At 38.6% G+C, this 15786-nt stretch overlaps 1 protein-coding gene across 4 annotated transcripts; it reads left to right on the top strand.

Moving 5' to 3' along the window:
- Window positions 1-5146: 5146 nt before the first annotated feature.
- tpm4b (tropomyosin 4b) lies at window positions 5147-15012 on the top strand. Of its 4 annotated transcripts, none has more exons than XM_044220691.1 (9): window positions 5147-5510; window positions 8250-8375; window positions 12246-12379; window positions 13070-13187; window positions 13294-13364; window positions 13480-13555; window positions 13807-13869; window positions 13951-14020; window positions 14222-14448. In XM_044220691.1, the coding sequence occupies exons 1-9, from the start codon at window positions 5397-5399 to the stop codon at window positions 14302-14304; spliced, it is 855 nt and encodes a 284-aa protein (XP_044076626.1). In that variant the 5' UTR covers window positions 5147-5396; the 3' UTR covers window positions 14305-14448. The 4 variants fall into 4 exon arrangements, with proteins under 4 accessions (XP_044076626.1, XP_044076625.1, XP_044076628.1 ...); XM_044220690.1 differs by lacking the exon at window positions 14222-14448 and adding an exon at window positions 14668-15012 and having other exon boundaries at window positions 5151-5510; XM_044220693.1 differs by lacking the exons at window positions 5147-5510; window positions 8250-8375; window positions 14222-14448 and adding exons at window positions 10610-11257; window positions 14668-15012.
- Window positions 15013-15786: the final 774 nt, after the last annotated feature.

Genomic DNA, 15786 nt, shown 5'->3' with positions numbered 1-15786 from the left:
GGGGCATTGTCATGTTAACGGGTAAGGGCCCTCCACAAACTGTTGCCACATCTTTGCATCTTGGGTCTCTTTCATGATGATATAAAATTATCAATGTAAGGTGAAACTGGTCAGTCTTTGTATCCTACTGGCAAAACATTGTGTTGCAAACATCTGAAGCACCAACTGTTAATCAATGGCTCAATAGCCTCTCAAGCTACCTGGCCATGGAAAAACTGATGTATGTTACTAAAGACCAAAAACAGACATTCCAAATAATATGGCGCCGCTTTACGCACTACCTGGAAAATAAGATACCGAACCAGCTCTGTATTTTCTAATGAAAAAAAATGCTTTTGCATGAAAGAATGATGAACTAATACACTATATACATACAGTTCTGGAAGAAATTAAGAAACCACTGCAAAATTATCAGTTTCTCTGGTTTTACTATTTATAGGTATGTGTTTGGGTAACATTTTTGTTTTATTCTATAAACTACTGACAACATTTTTCCCAAATTCCAAATAAAAATATTGTAATTTAGAGCATTTATTTGCCGAAAGCAACAACTGGTCAAAATAACAAAAAAGATGCAGTGTTGTCAGACCTCGAATAATGGAAAGAAAATAAGTTCATATTCAATTTTAAACAACACAATACTAATGTTTTAACTTAGGAAGAGTTCAGAAATCAATATTTGGTGGAATAACCCTGATTTTGAATCACAGCTTTCATGCGTCTTGGCATGCTCTCCACCAGTCTTTCACATTGATGTTGGGTGACTTTATGCCACTCCTGACCATCCATCTTCCTCTTGATCACATTCCAGAGGTTTTCAATGGGGTTCAGGTCTGGAGATTGGGCTGGCCATGACAGGGTCTTAATCTGGTGGTCCTCCATCCACACCTTGATTGACGTGGCTGTGTGGCATGGAGCATTGTCCTGCTGGAAAAAACAGTCCTCAGAGTTGGGGAACATTGTCAGAGCAGAAGGAAACAAGTTTTCTTCCAGGACAACCTTGTATGAGGTTTGATTCATGCGACCTTCACAAAGACAAATCTGCCCGATTCAGCTGCCTTTTGCCATTCTTTTTGGAGGTCACTTGATGTCATCTTACGGTTGTTGAGGGACATTCGAATGAGTTGGCGGTCATTCCGGTCACTGGAGAGTCGTTTTCGCCCTCTGCCGGTCTGTAGCTTTGTTGTCCCCAATGTCTGCTGCTTAACCTTGTTCTTATGAACCTCCATCTTTGAAATTTTAAGGATGGAAGCAACCCGACGCTAACTGTATCCCTCTGCCAGTAAAGCCAGAATTGAACCCTTCTTTTCCTCACTCAAAACTTTCCTTTTCAACTTTTTTGGCATGGTCAATATTTATTTTTTGATTCCAATTACTTTTGAGGTACTACTAGCACCTAGCACTGTTTTTGCCATCCAGCTGGTCCCACTGCAAGAGGATAGTGATGACCACAAAAGTGTTTTTTTATACTTTTCCTTATTAAATAAGATTTGGTTCAGGTGATCACCTAATCAGCACCTCATTCAGTAGAATGAGGTGTGCCTGTGTTGGAATTCAACAGACATTGGAATGGAATGGCTTCCATACTTGTAGAGATGCTGATTTAAGAAAAAATTGCAGTGGTCTCTTAATTTTTTCCAGAGCTGTAGTGTGTTTTTTGTTGTTGTTGTTTGTTTTTGTTTTTTCCTTAATGATTTCTGTGTGTGTGTGTGTGTTTTGTAGCTTTTTGTGCCTTTATTTATTGTGGAATATATGAAAACCAATAATTACATTCAACAAGAACACAAAAGTACATCGACAAGCATATCCACATACTTTTGACCATCTAGTGTAGCCAGTTAGCAGGCTTTAATATCTGTGAATCTTACATAATCAGCCACTCATTATGCATTTCCATTGTAATGGTGCAAATACTGTGTATGTCTAACTTCACTAAAGTTGAACTCAGATTTTCATTCAACTGCACCGAATTTGTGTAAATCTTGACTGTCCTAAGTTCTGATGTGACCTCTGTCCTAACTTTATACTGAACCTTAACAAACTTGATCATCTCACTGAATATAACTGCTGATGTGCAAACCTTAAATGGCAGCCAAGCAACAAATACTGACTTCATTAGAGGTGAAAAGACTCCTGAAACATAAGTAGAAGTATTGCTGCTTCATATATCTAAAAATACACCTCTTATTAATATGTCAGTGTATTATAATACACAAAGCTACCCGAGTAATTATTGAAGTAGTACAGGCTTACCATTAAAATAACTTACGTCTAAAAGCCTGCTACACTACACTACAGTACACTAACCCTAACAGCTGGTGCTTTTCACCTCTGTGTCTTGTGAACACAGACTGGGATGTGAAGTGGTGAAGGATAGCAAAGATATACAAGAGAACATGTGATGTGTGAATGAACAGCTGGGTAGTTTTGGGAAAAATACAGTGTGGAAACTCTGCATTGACATTACTTGAAGCAGGGACAGAAAAAAAGTGTTTTATGAGTGAAAACTGACAACCATCTGAGTTTTCTTTCTTTAAGAAGACCACCCCTTTTTGGTGTGAACATCCTTTCAGCACCGGGACTTGTGCAAGACAACTGTGTCTCATCAAAGTGACAGACCTCTGATCCCTTGGCTGGTAAGATGGAGTCTAGACATTGTCAGAAGTCATAGATACAACTGGACTGAGTTACAGAGCCAAATATAACAGACTGCCACTTCCTTCAGCCACTTCCATACACTATACACAGTGTTTGTGTGTGCGGCTGTAGTTAGGGATCACTAGATGTGGTTGCATAGTTAATGGACATGTTTGTACAGAAACCTCGGCGCTGAACAGGGCCGTGTGTTTACTTTTGCTGCCGAATGGGCTTGTTTGAGTACACTGTGAGTCAGTGCATCACATAGGTGTTACATACTTGATTAGTCAGATGTGCAGGTGTGACCGCAGCAAACTTTTGGAATATTATATGTTCATTATTGTCTCCTTCACATGACATAGCTTAAGGCTACTAAAAGTGAACAAGTTTGTATTTTTCATGGTAGCGTTCATATACACTCTAATTTGTTCCACCATTCCCATGGCTTTGTGATTTATACTTAGCAGGACTTTGACTCTACTCCCAAGGCGATCCTGTGGCTTTTGGGGGAGTTTTTACCATACAAGGAGAAGAGGAGTTTAGCTTGGTTTCCTGTGGGAGGGTTCTGATTTCTCTCACTCCGCATCTGATTCACTCTGTCTCTATTTCTCTCTCCCTTACCTCCTCTCCTGGTTCTGCTCCAAGCCTCCTTTCTGCTCACTATACAAACTAAAGAACAAATATTTGTAATAATCACCAAAACATTTCCAAAATCAATATCTGTTACATTAAATCATCAGAATTGTATCTGAGCAAACTATTATCATAACATTGTGTGCAGCCAGCATCCTGACAGACCAAATAAGGCACATAGTCACCACTCTTTATCACTGCAGGACATGATGTAAGCTTGTGTTAACCCCAGGATTTTAAAGCTATCAAACTGCCACCACTTTCATAAACCTCCCCAGCTAAAACGAATTCTATTAGTCCACTTACAGTACTATTGGTGTCTAACTCTCAAAGAGAAGAGTAAAGATTTGTGGATCCATGTATTTGCTGGCTTTTTGGCAGATTTCCTCAGGGTGATCCGACTTCTGAAAATCCTACAAGTTACACACTTCTTATGTTCTTTACATACCTATGGATGTGATATGAAGCATAACTGGCCCTAACTTCGCACCATATGATCTCAGCCAATCTGACATGTAATCACTATCCTACAATACACTAAAGTAGGAGAATTTTCTCAACACAGAAAGGACATCCTTCAGTTTACCTGGAAAAAGTCAAATTTGGAGATAAGTGGTTTTCAATGGACAGCGACAATATGCTCCTCAAACTCAAAGTACCTGCAGAAAACACAGATTTTCAGGTTCTTAGTTTCAATTCATGCTTCCTGGACAAGGTCCTCTATGCCAAAGCACAACCAGGAAAGTGTCTATATAAGGAATAACATTAAATTAGGGGATACACACTGCAACAGTGGCAATGCAACATGAAAAACAAGAGATGCATGTGTCCAAGTTCATCTTCAGATTAAATGGCCACTGTACACCTCACTGTTCTTGTTTCCTTGTAATCTTTATTTTTAGCCTTGAGCAGCTGGCACAGAAGAGTTGAAAGCAAGCAGACGGGTCCATTAGTGCTGATGTCATCAGCACACACACAGACATATGCACCTCCCACTCGCTACGACAATTTCAAATTGACCACTGTTTGCACCAAGATAAATAATTACAAAAATAATAACATAAATATCAATATCTATTGTATTTTGTTTTAAAAAAAATACATTTGCTTTTCTTGTCATTTGATTTCTGATATAAACTTTAATCTGCAAATAAAGAGCATGAAGTGAATACCATGCATGACCCATTTTGCAAATAGCTCATTGGTGCATAAAAACATATTCTTGGAAAGCATCTCCTTTTATATTGTGCGCCTGACGAATGACAGAAAACAGATCTAAATAAAGGTCTGTCAGACCAATAGTAATTAAGAGGATCTTAATTGCAGTAGACCTATGGTTTATGTCTGTGTAGCTCGACTGTAAAGCTCCGACTGCCTGGTGTAGATCACATGCAGACAGCTCTTTCCCCAAATTTTCTTTGGCTGGATAATTTTCCATACAGCCTTTTTTCATTCTGCGGTAGAATGAAAACTATGTCCTTTTCTAACCAACTCTGGTATTAACATCAATTTGAACATTCCTAAGTAAGAACACAGGCATATAGATATGCAGCCCAAAGGGGGAAAAAAATGAACCTTCAGTAACTCATATTAATAATGTGAACAATGTCCTTTTGATGTCTGAGTTACAGATCATTCTCCTTCTTCATCTGCTATCCGTCTCCTGATCTGACCAAAACAAAAAGACCATGATCTAAATAAAGAGATAGGCTGGATATTGCCAACACATCTACACCATTTTGTTCCTCCAAAGAGCCCTCAAGAGGTGAAGTTTAGATTAGGGAGGGGGGCAGAGTAACTTCTAGAGTAGCCAAGGCGGGGAGTGGCAGAAGGGATAAACGGTAGGAAAGGGCTGTCACTAGAGACTGGGGCTGTCTCCAAACCTTCAGTCAAGTTTAAATCACATAGAGCTCCACCGACTCTCAGTTTGCATCCTCCTCTCCTCTCCACTGCTCACTTGCTCTGAGCTACCTCTGTCTCTCTTCTCCTCTCTGCATCTGCTGGTTGCTCTCCCCGTCAACCTTGTGAGGCGTCTTCCTATGAACATCTGCAACAGCTTTTGACTAAAAGAAATAAAAACTTTTTTCCCCCCGAAGCCTGCGAGACCCTGAGACACAACTGTCACCATGGAGGCCATCAAGAAGAAGATGCAGATGCTGAAGTTGGACAAGGAGAACGCCATCGACAGGGCAGAACAGGCTGAGTCTGACAAGAAGGCAGCGGAGGACAAATGCAAGCTGGTGAGACTGTTTTAATGGGAACACAGGATAGATGTGATGAACTGACTTGTATGACACTAATTTTACTGAATCTAGAGTTAGCTGGGCAATAATTCAATATTATCATATATTAACTTTTTATAACATTTATATAGGATAAGAAAAACTTTATTAATCCCAATTGAAGTGTCACAGCAGCAAAAAGAAGTACAAGAACAGATGCATAGTATAGATAAGTAATCTTAAAAAAGATTTGAGCATCTACAGTATACAAAATTACATTTTAAATTAATTGCTAAGCAAACTGTAAAGTAAAAATGAGTTATAGAAGTTTTTGTGTGACAAACTGCATAAAAATGAAACATCAATTGGGCAATTTTATATGTGATTTTGTGTACATTTTTCATATCATGATATATATCAGCATCAAAAGTATTCTTAATAATGTTGTGATATTGATTTCAACCATATCGAACAGCCCTCTAAAGCGGAAAAAAATATCAAGATTATTGTGACATCTAGTTGCTTCCTTCAGAACAAATTTTTGAGTCTCTTTCATCCACTGATGAGCCAAATTTAATTTAGGTAGATTATTTTGTGCTATTCACATATAAGATAACATATTGGTGTTTTTTTTTAAAATTACAATGATAATTTGGTCTACAACAAACAAACAAATAAATAAATAAATACCAAACCACTTGTGCAGACTGCAGAGGGACTCAACATAAAAAGTATTTCCCAAAGCACCAAATGCTGAATTAAAGAGAGCAGCTGATACTGGGCCTTGTCTTCTGGTGGGCAGGAGAAGGTGGAGCATGTCCACAGGGATGCACATGCAGAATGGCAGAGTGACGTCTGCTGGACATACTATCCACAGTGAACCAGAGGGATTACTTGAAGTTACTAGAAGTGGTGCTACAGAAGTTAAAACAACCCATCTATAGCAGCTGTTGCTCTGACTCAAGCAGGAGAGTACTGCATTACCCAGCATCCTTATCTGAAATGAAGTCTGTAACATATCAAAGAAAACCTCACAAATTCCAAATATCTGCACATCCATATTTGGTGCTGCAGTGCGAGAGCCTTAGACAGCTTGATGTTTCAGGGGCTAACTTAATGATAGCATACTTGTACCACTTGATACAAGCAAAGTAGAATCTGGAGATGTAATATGATATTTGAGGTTTCTAAATAGAGGCAATTATTACACAGTGGGAGGTAGTGTCATCATCATGGCAGTATGAGAGGAATGCTAGAGAGCAGGGAGTTGCAGGGGCATGGACAAAGCCAGGAGCTACAGTAAAGCAAGTGGAAAGAATCCTCTCGCTGGCTTATGCACTAATCATACCCTCAGAGAGCACAAGGAGTGACAGTTGTCACTGGCACTGCACATATGGACCCCCGGCATGTCTTCCACATCAAGGAGCAGTCAGCATGAAATCCTAGAAGATTATGCAGAGCTCTTTAGTTTGTTTAAATGGCAGGAATACAAGCAGCGCTAAGAGATCCCTTCTTTGCTATTCTTGGCACAATGGGATGAACATCAGCGTGCAGTTAAGCTGACGGAAAGCACTGAAAATACACAAAACTAATACTCACTATCAACATACATTACAGACAACAGACTCCAGCAGCAATTAAAGGATCAGTTCACCCAAATTACAAAAGAATTTGAAAAATTCAGCAGCAATTTGTCTTTTCAGGAACAATGTCCTGGTTACTCTTGATAATTCACAGACTTCATCATGAAGGGTTTACATTGGAACTACTTTCTACCGAAGAAATAGTCCTGATCAAGACCTTTGACAGCAAGTACTGTAGATTATCAAGAGTAATGGAAACACTTCTTGAATTTTTAGCCATGCTAGCAGAGAGGCTCAAGGGATGGCAATGTTAGTCGTTCCACCACTTTAGTCCAGAGTGAAATATTGTGTTCAGACATTCATGGTTCCCAGAGGATGAACCCTAATGACTTTGGTGGTCCCCTAGTCTTTCCTCTAGCGCCACCATGAGGTTGATATTTGTGTTTTTAAGTGAAATGTCTTGACAACAATTGGATGGATTGCCATGACATTTGGTACAGACATTCATGTCCCCCTCAGGATGAATTGTAATAACTTTGGTGATCTTCTAATGTTTCATCTAGGGCCGTCATCAAGTCAAAATTTCAGTTTATCGAATACTTTGGCTTATGACCAAATACCTTTAAAACTGATATTCCCGTCAGCCTCAGCTGTATTTGGTGTTTAGTGCAAATTAGCAAATGTTAACATGCTACCACACTAAACTAAGATGGTGAACACGGTAAACATTATACCTGCTAGACACCAGCATGTTAACGTCATCCTTGTGAGTATGTTAGCATGCTGATGTGAGCATTTAGCTCAAAGCACCACTATACCTAAAGTACAGCCCCACAGAGCCACTGGCATGGTTGTAGACTTTTAGTTTTGTTTTTGAGACATCGAACTTAGGTTGGAACTAGTCATGCTCCAAATCGTAATGCTTCTGGGTGTTGACTAAGTCTGCCTAAGTGATTTAAATCTAAAAATGTTAACGAATGAGCATTTCCTCTGTCCTCCAAATTACTCTTCACCTGTATAATATATCAAGAATATTTACAAAAATCAAATTCACCATTTCAAAACTATAGATATACCATTGTATCGAAACAATGCTGGTGTTTCCATGCGGTGTTTCATTCATACTTAAAGAGCAAAAACTTCCTGACTCTCTGTCATGTGTGGTTTCTTTCAGCTGGAGGATGAGCTGCTCGCTTTGCAGAAGAAACTGAAGGGAACAGAGGATGAGCTGGACAAGTACTCGGAGGCCCTGAAGGATGCTCAGGAGAAACTGGAACTGTCGGAGAAGAAGGCCACAGATGTGAGTTAACCACAAAGACGCCATCTGAAACACATTATCCACATTACAGTGGAGCATCACAACTTCTAAGATTCGGTCTCATGAAGTAAATATCACTGCATGACTGAAAAATCAGTGATAGAGACACATTCAGGTTTTGCAAACAGAATATCTTTGCTATCAAAATTAGTTTAGAAAATCACTGAATTATGTGCTTATTTCACTCAGTCTGAGCCTTAATAGTTTACTGTAGTTTGGTTGTTTCCACAATGATGAAGCACTCTAGAAGCAGAGTAATTAAAACACTGACATTCAGAATATATAATAATTAAAAACTATTTTGAAAGTTATTTGTCTAGTCATAGTCATAGAAACGGGCACAAGCTTTAAAAGTGCCTTGGTTTCTCTGATTTCAACAAAACAAAGGAATAAAGAAGGCAGTCAAGAGGACATTCATGCCAAAGGTTTGCCATGAGACTGAATTTGAAAATCCCTTTTTGTGTATTAAACACAAACATCTACTGTACAGTATATATGTCGGACACAATTTACACTAAACTCCTACTTTCAATCTGCTACACAGCACCTACTGATCAAACACAACGTAGAAGGCAACTAACAACCCTGAAATGAATCCTGAAATGACTACTTTGTATCTTCTAACGCAGATAGTGTCGAGAATCACAGAGTTCATGGTGTTGTATTGAGGTCTGTAACAGAGCTATTTCTCAAGCAAAGACAAAACTTGGCCAGCCTGTAGCCGACCAGGAATCCCAGGAATGCAGCTTAAGCAAACAGAGAACCCCATACTGCAGTGTCTAATGAAATCAATGCTCTGGCTTTTTTTGGGGGGGGGGGTTATAACACTCTGCTCTGTCTGGCCTTACAGTACATACCTTATCTGTAGCAATGGTGAATGACCGTTAACCTTTAAAGAACATCTATTTCATTGATGATCTTTCTTTTACAGTAATATCTCAGTTACCTGAAAAAGACAAGATCTGATTAAATGTTATCTTTTATCTAAAACAAAAAAAATATGGAGACAGACAGACTGGACTTAGTTTGCATTTTTGGGCAGTCATGACCAATATTATTGATATGACACCAGAAATACTTTTCTAATGTGGTTTTACAGTGACGCATGATGATTTTCTTCTTTCACCGTCTTGTTTTTCTAATTTTTAAGAGGATGCATTATCTAGGAGTAACAAGACCATGTTTTATTGTCTAAACGTAGAATTACTAGGGCTATAATTGCTAAAAAGACTTGTTGAGGTTTTTTTTTTACAATTAACACTTGATGAAGGCACTGGAAAATGACATGGTAGACCAGAATGGAAACCATACTTTGGTGTTTCATTTTTACCTCTTTACTTAAGATTTCATTAAAGTCTTCTATTTTTCTTTTATAAAATTAACCAAAAAAGGGGAAGATCTTGGGTATTACAATTATTTTTATTATCTATTAATCTGCTCATTATTTTCTTGATGAATTATTATCTCGATTATGCCTAATTGCTTGGTCCATAAAATGTCAATAAATAATGAAAAGCAATTTCTCATAATCCCAGTTTCCTGAATCCCAACGTGATGTCTCAAAGATATTCAGTTTACTACTCAATACCATAAGATTAAAAAGCACCAAATTCTCACAGTACAGTCAAAATAGTTGTTCATTTTCTAATGATCGATTAATGTTTCAGCTGTATATAAAGATGAATATATAACATCAAGTGAAAGTAGTCCCCACAGCATATGTCAGAAACTAGCTGTGAAAGCAGGTGAGATAAGACCCCAAAGGTTAAAGGTCAGATTACAAATGATTTCTGTCTCAGATGACCTATCAGATGCCCACTAATCTGCTTTTTGAAGGTCTGTCCAACACTGCTTCTTCTTCTAAAGTGTTTCACACTGCTTATGAGGGATGCATATGATACAAATGTGATACAAGGACAGAAAGAGAAAATAAATCCTGGCTTTGCTCTGAAAAGTGAGGAGGAGGAGGAGGAGGAGGAGACAGAAGGGGGCGCTGAAGGAATGTGTCGCCACCCGATGGCTGCGGGTCATGTCTGCAACCAAATCAATTTACATTCCAGGCCGCTGCAGGTCAACAACCCCTGTTGAAGAGGATTATAACCGCCCTCTTCCTCTCACTAGAAGTTAATCTTTGGACCTTTGATTCCTATTCAGTTTACAACATCCCTCTCTCTTCTTCACACACGTTTAAAGTTCTTCTCTTTTCTGCCAAGCACAACCATAACCAATCATATCTAATGATTCACATTAGATATGATTCATATGTCTGAATCAGACTAGTGAATCAGATGAGGCAACTGTGCTCTTCCTCTCGTGATCTCTGCCCTCCTCCTTCTAATCAAATGCAGCCTAAGCAACACCTTATATTTGCCATATAAGTCCACAATAGAAAATCTAGACTCTCTCTCTCACTCTCACACACACACACACACACAAACTGACTTCACATACCTCTTTTGTGGAGGAAAAGAGTGCCTTCCCACCTAAATCCTGTGATGTCATCTGAGACCAGGCTTCTTCACAGGATTGGTGGATCTCGCCATAAATTTCCTGAAAACTCCCAGCCCTTTTTTTCTCCCCATCCTAACACTGCACGTCCCTGACTTCCTGCCCGAGAAAAAAGTTTTTCCTCGGAGTCTGCAACTTTGACGCAAATCAGTAACTTTGTTTTAGGGATACAGCTAGTCAATCTAGACTGCTAAATTTTGGGGCTCTTTCTTTGCTTTTGAGAAAACAAAGTAATCGAGATTATGGAGGTGGTGAAGAAGAAAATCCAAAGCCTCCAGCTACAAGTTGATGAGGCAGAAGATCGTGCACTGGCCGTACAAAGGGAGTTGGACACTGAACGGGAACTGCGCGAAAAAGTGAGATAACTTATCATTTATCCAATTTCGGTCGCATTTTTTATTTATCTTTAAAGCTCACATACCTGTGGAGCTGAGGACTGTAGCCTGTTGTAGCAAACAGTTAGTGTTGGACGGTAGGTAGCGATAATGATACTCACATAACGCTCTAATAAGAATTTCAAACTTTGCCTGCGTATCCCAATAGTAGATTTGTTATTTTTAACTTTTAATGTTTCAGTATGGTCGTTTTAGAGGTTTATTGGAAGGTGGGGCATCGTTGTAGCGACATTCCTTCGCAGACTTTTGTTCGGCTGCGTTATCTAACTGAAACCCGCCCTATATCTTCTCAAACACCTAGAAATGCAACGAACGCCCTCATTACATTAACTGAGCGCATGGTTGTTTAAATATTAAGGGTGGCAGGGTTATAACCTTTTAAAAGCTTGGAATTTCCCAATTTATGACACTTGGAAAATGGTTTGTTCCTGTTTTGTCAAGTATCCAGTAGTCTTTGTTCTAGCTGTAGCACTTCAGATATGTCAGGGTTAAAACGGTCACTGTTGTTCTGCATCAGCAGTTCTCAAAGTATCTGGTCAAGCTGCAAAGTCCAGAACTCATCATGGTTGTTGAGAGTGAAACTGATTACACATAAAAAATCTTATTGGACAGGAGGAAAAAATAAAACAGGAATATATGCATGCCCAGTGAGCAGTGCAGTAGGGTACAGAGAATAAATAGGCATAATTAAATAACTATGGATAAACAGCTTCAGACCATTTGACTGCAAGAAATGAGTATACATAAACTGATTACAACTAACCTAACTGCAATATTAAAGAGACCTTACATTCAAGAGCCAAACACTTAAAATCAGTGATTTGATTTTATATAGCCAGTTTCCAATGGGCAGCTTTGGCCATCCTAAACAGTATCCTTCCTCTTGTGGCACCAGCATGTTTCCTGGCTGACCTCTGACCTCTCTCTCTTCCTCTCTGTGTTGCTACAGGCGGAGGGCGATGTGGCATCTTTGAACCGCAGGATCCAGCTGGTGGAGGAGGAGTTGGACCGTGCTCAGGAGAGACTGGCCACAGCCCTGCAGAAACTGGAGGAGGCTGAGAAGGCTGCAGATGAGAGTGAGAGGTGAGAATCAACACAGACCTCAGTCATAATGCATTAACCACAAATTATAGACACACCATCAGCTACAAGGTTGGAAAATAATGATCTTATGGCTTTGAGATAATGTGATTTACTGTATGTGTACAACATGACCCTTGATCTTAAAGCAAGTTCCACCAATTAGAGACATTGAGAAATTAGGTGTTAGCTGTGCAATAAACAGACCAGATAAAGATATGAAGAAGATATATACAGATACAGTACTGGATCGTACAAGATATTTTTTCCATAAGAAATTCCAAATTCAAAGTTTAATTTTAACAGTAACCAGAATTACCTGGATAATTAAACAATACTGTAAGGTTATATAATGACAATGAGTTATATATGGTTAAACCTTTTTTGGAGAATAATTTATTTTTAATAAAGACTTTTTTTTGTCAGTTTGGTATGTCCAGTTTCACTAATACCTATGAGCTCATTTGTAGATTTCATGGAGAGCATGCCAGCAAAATGTGCAAAACAGAGTCCAAGCATCTGCATAATGTTGGGACTGAAATCACAAAAAATATGCCTATAGCCATAAGCAGTCATACTTGAATCATTGAAATGAAAATGTCGCCTGACGCAAGTGGCTGAGACGCCTTACTGCTTCAGCAATATCAATAAATTTGTGGTGTGTTTGTGGCTGTCTGTCTTTCTGATCATCAGAGGCATGAAGGTGATTGAGAACAGAGCCATGAAAGATGAGGAAAAGATGGAGATCCAGGAGATGCAACTCAAAGAAGCCAAACATATCGCTGAGGAGGCAGACCGCAAATACGAGGAGGTGCGGGCACAGGGATCACATTTCAGCTGACTTTTAGTTTTCAGATGAATCTAAAGTGTTATTTCTGTTTTTGCTCAACTGTGATTTTATGTCTTTTTAATGTCAGGTTGCCCGTAAACTGGTAATCCTTGAGGGTGAGCTGGAGCGAGCAGAAGAGAGGGCAGAGATCGCAGAGCTGTAAGCACAAATGCATTGAAGAAGTCACATGCATATTTGCATCATTCAGTTGTTACCCAGATTACAGGTCAATGTCAAAATGTCAAAATTTTGATATATTTCTCTACTCATACAGTAAGTGTGGTGACCTGGAAGAAGAGCTGAAGAACGTCACCAACAACCTGAAGTCACTAGAGGCTCAGTCTGATAAGGTAAGTGGTGTTCATCTATCCTGGAGATTTGATAAAGTAGAGGAAGTGTTACCCATTCAATTCACCTGCCTATATGATCTAACTTTCTCAAAAAGAGAAAAATGTCATTCCACCTTTTCATGTTCAATATCTATGTTGTAAACTCTACTGATATGCATGTTACATAACTCATTTTCACAAATAAAAACATTGTGATATTTATTGTTTTGGCAATGAAATGATTTTCTTCAACTATGCCTCTGTCTCTATAGTACTCTGAGAAAGAGGACAAATATGAAGAGGAGATTAAAGTCCTGAATGACAGACTTAAGGAGGTAATTTCATGTCTGCTCAAGCTATATTCTCTGAGGGAAGCTGTGGCTGCATGATTTAATGTGTTTATTGTCTTTTCAAAGGCGGAGACCCGTGCAGAATTCGCAGAAAGGACAGTGGCTAAGCTGGAAAAGACCATAGATGACTTAGAAGGTAAACTTCATTTTAATCCCTCTTTTCAATCCTTCAGTGTTCTACACTGTTTCTTTACTTTGTTCAACTCTTTATCATTCTTGATTTTCTTATTCTTAATCTTTGATCTGATTTCTCTCTTTTCCCTCCATGGTCTGCACAATTCTGCATTTTCCTCTGAACCTGCGCTCTCTCGCTCTCTCTCTGCCCTTTGACCTGCAGACGAACTGTACACTCAGAAGCTGAAATACAAGGCTATCAGTGAGGAGCTGGATCATGCCCTCAATGATATGAACACCTTGTAAATGTTGCATTTAGCTCATGATGTTTTCACCTTCTCTTTGTCTCTCATTGCCTGATTGGAAGCACTTCTTTTCTCCCTTTTCTCTCACTGCTCCTTGCTCCTTTTGCAATAAACTAAAGCTCAATAAAGATATTTTTCTCTTTTACCCTGTCTTCTGTCATTTCAGTTAAGCCTGCTTTTCACCACTCAGCTGTAACAGTCAAATTTGTAGCTTTCCAAATTGTACACAAGTGTGTTTAATTTGCTATGTCTGCTCTAAAATGAACCATATATTATTAGCTTACCCATTGCACTCATGTGATCAATTAATCGTTTCACTGACATAGCCACTGCATTTTATATCTGCTGCTACTTTTTATTACAGAGGGCCTATCACACGCTAAAGAGGAAAACATAGGAATGCACCAAGTCCTGGACCAAACACTGCAGGAGCTGAGTAGCTTGTAGAATGCCAAGAAGAACATCAAACAATTAAAATTAAAACATTTGTTTTGTAAAAGATATTTTCTACATACCATCCATTCTCTGTAATTTCACTCTTATTCCAGGTTGTTAAAACACATGTACCCCTTTTATATATTTATGGTTATTTTGTTTCTTTTCCCTTTTTTTAAATGGTTTTGGGTCCATATGATATTCAGTTTCAGTGCTGGAAATTGTGTTGTAGACCAGACTCTGAGCACAAATAAAACTGATGATGATGAAGTGAGTTTTATGTGTTATGTTGACTGTGTTGCATCCTCTGTGTAAGTATGCACAGTTCTGCAGATGTGTTTGTGTGTCTTCTTCAGGCAATTTAAACACAAACTGTAATATCAGAAAGAGCTCACCCCTTATTGTACATGTGCTAACATGCACAGTGTTTTCTGTGTGCTCTGCTAAGATGAAGTGAACTCCTCAAACTGAAAAATTGATTTATTGCTTAGCTGTAAGCCCTTCGGACCAACGGTAACATCACTGAGTACTAATTAGTTTTTTCCAGTTCAGATATATGTAAGTGACAGTTCAATCTCCATATTAACCACAGCAATCAAATGACATATCACCACATACTGTAAGGTTAATGTTAAAAAAAAGTAGTAAGTTGGCCATCAGTTAAGACGTTTTGTGGACTATTAGTGTAAGTTAGCTAAATGAGACATTAGTATTATGATGACAACAACATTCATCAACACGAAGGAGAATGTAGGAGTAATAAACCATAGTAGCTTAATAATAACTAAATCATCTCCATGACAACTGCGCAACTCCATCTGTAAATCTCCATTTATTTAATTTTTGTCAAAAGGGAGAAAACTGGAAAACAACAGCTCCTTGCGATACAACAATGTAAAGTTCTGCATTCAAAATTCTACTTAAGTACAAGTAAAAAAGTATATTCAGGAAAATATACACAAAGTATCAGAAGTAGAAGTAATGTACTTGCAAATAACAATACTTAGTAATAATAATGGCCACTTTCTGAGTGTTAGTGTATATAGTA

This window comes from Siniperca chuatsi, linkage group LG13 (assembly GCF_020085105.1).
Source record: "Siniperca chuatsi isolate FFG_IHB_CAS linkage group LG13, ASM2008510v1, whole genome shotgun sequence".
NCBI lineage: Eukaryota > Metazoa > Chordata > Actinopteri > Centrarchiformes > Sinipercidae > Siniperca > Siniperca chuatsi.
The sequence above is the reverse complement of the archived record's forward strand: the minus strand, read 5'-3'. Positions and strand labels throughout refer to the sequence as shown.

Bases quoted from the DNA above. Each gene is read 5' to 3' on its own strand.
- tpm4b (XM_044220690.1), top strand. From the start codon at position 5,397: ATGGAGGCCATCAAGAAGAAGATGCAGATGCTGAAGTTGGACAAGGAG. The intron at 13,870-13,950 runs GTAATTTCATGT...GTCTTTTCAAAG, and splicing joins TGAATGACAGACTTAAGGAG to GCGGAGACCCGTGCAGAATT. The intron at 14,021-14,667 runs GTAAACTTCATT...TTTTTATTACAG, and splicing joins GACCATAGATGACTTAGAAG to AGGGCCTATCACACGCTAAA.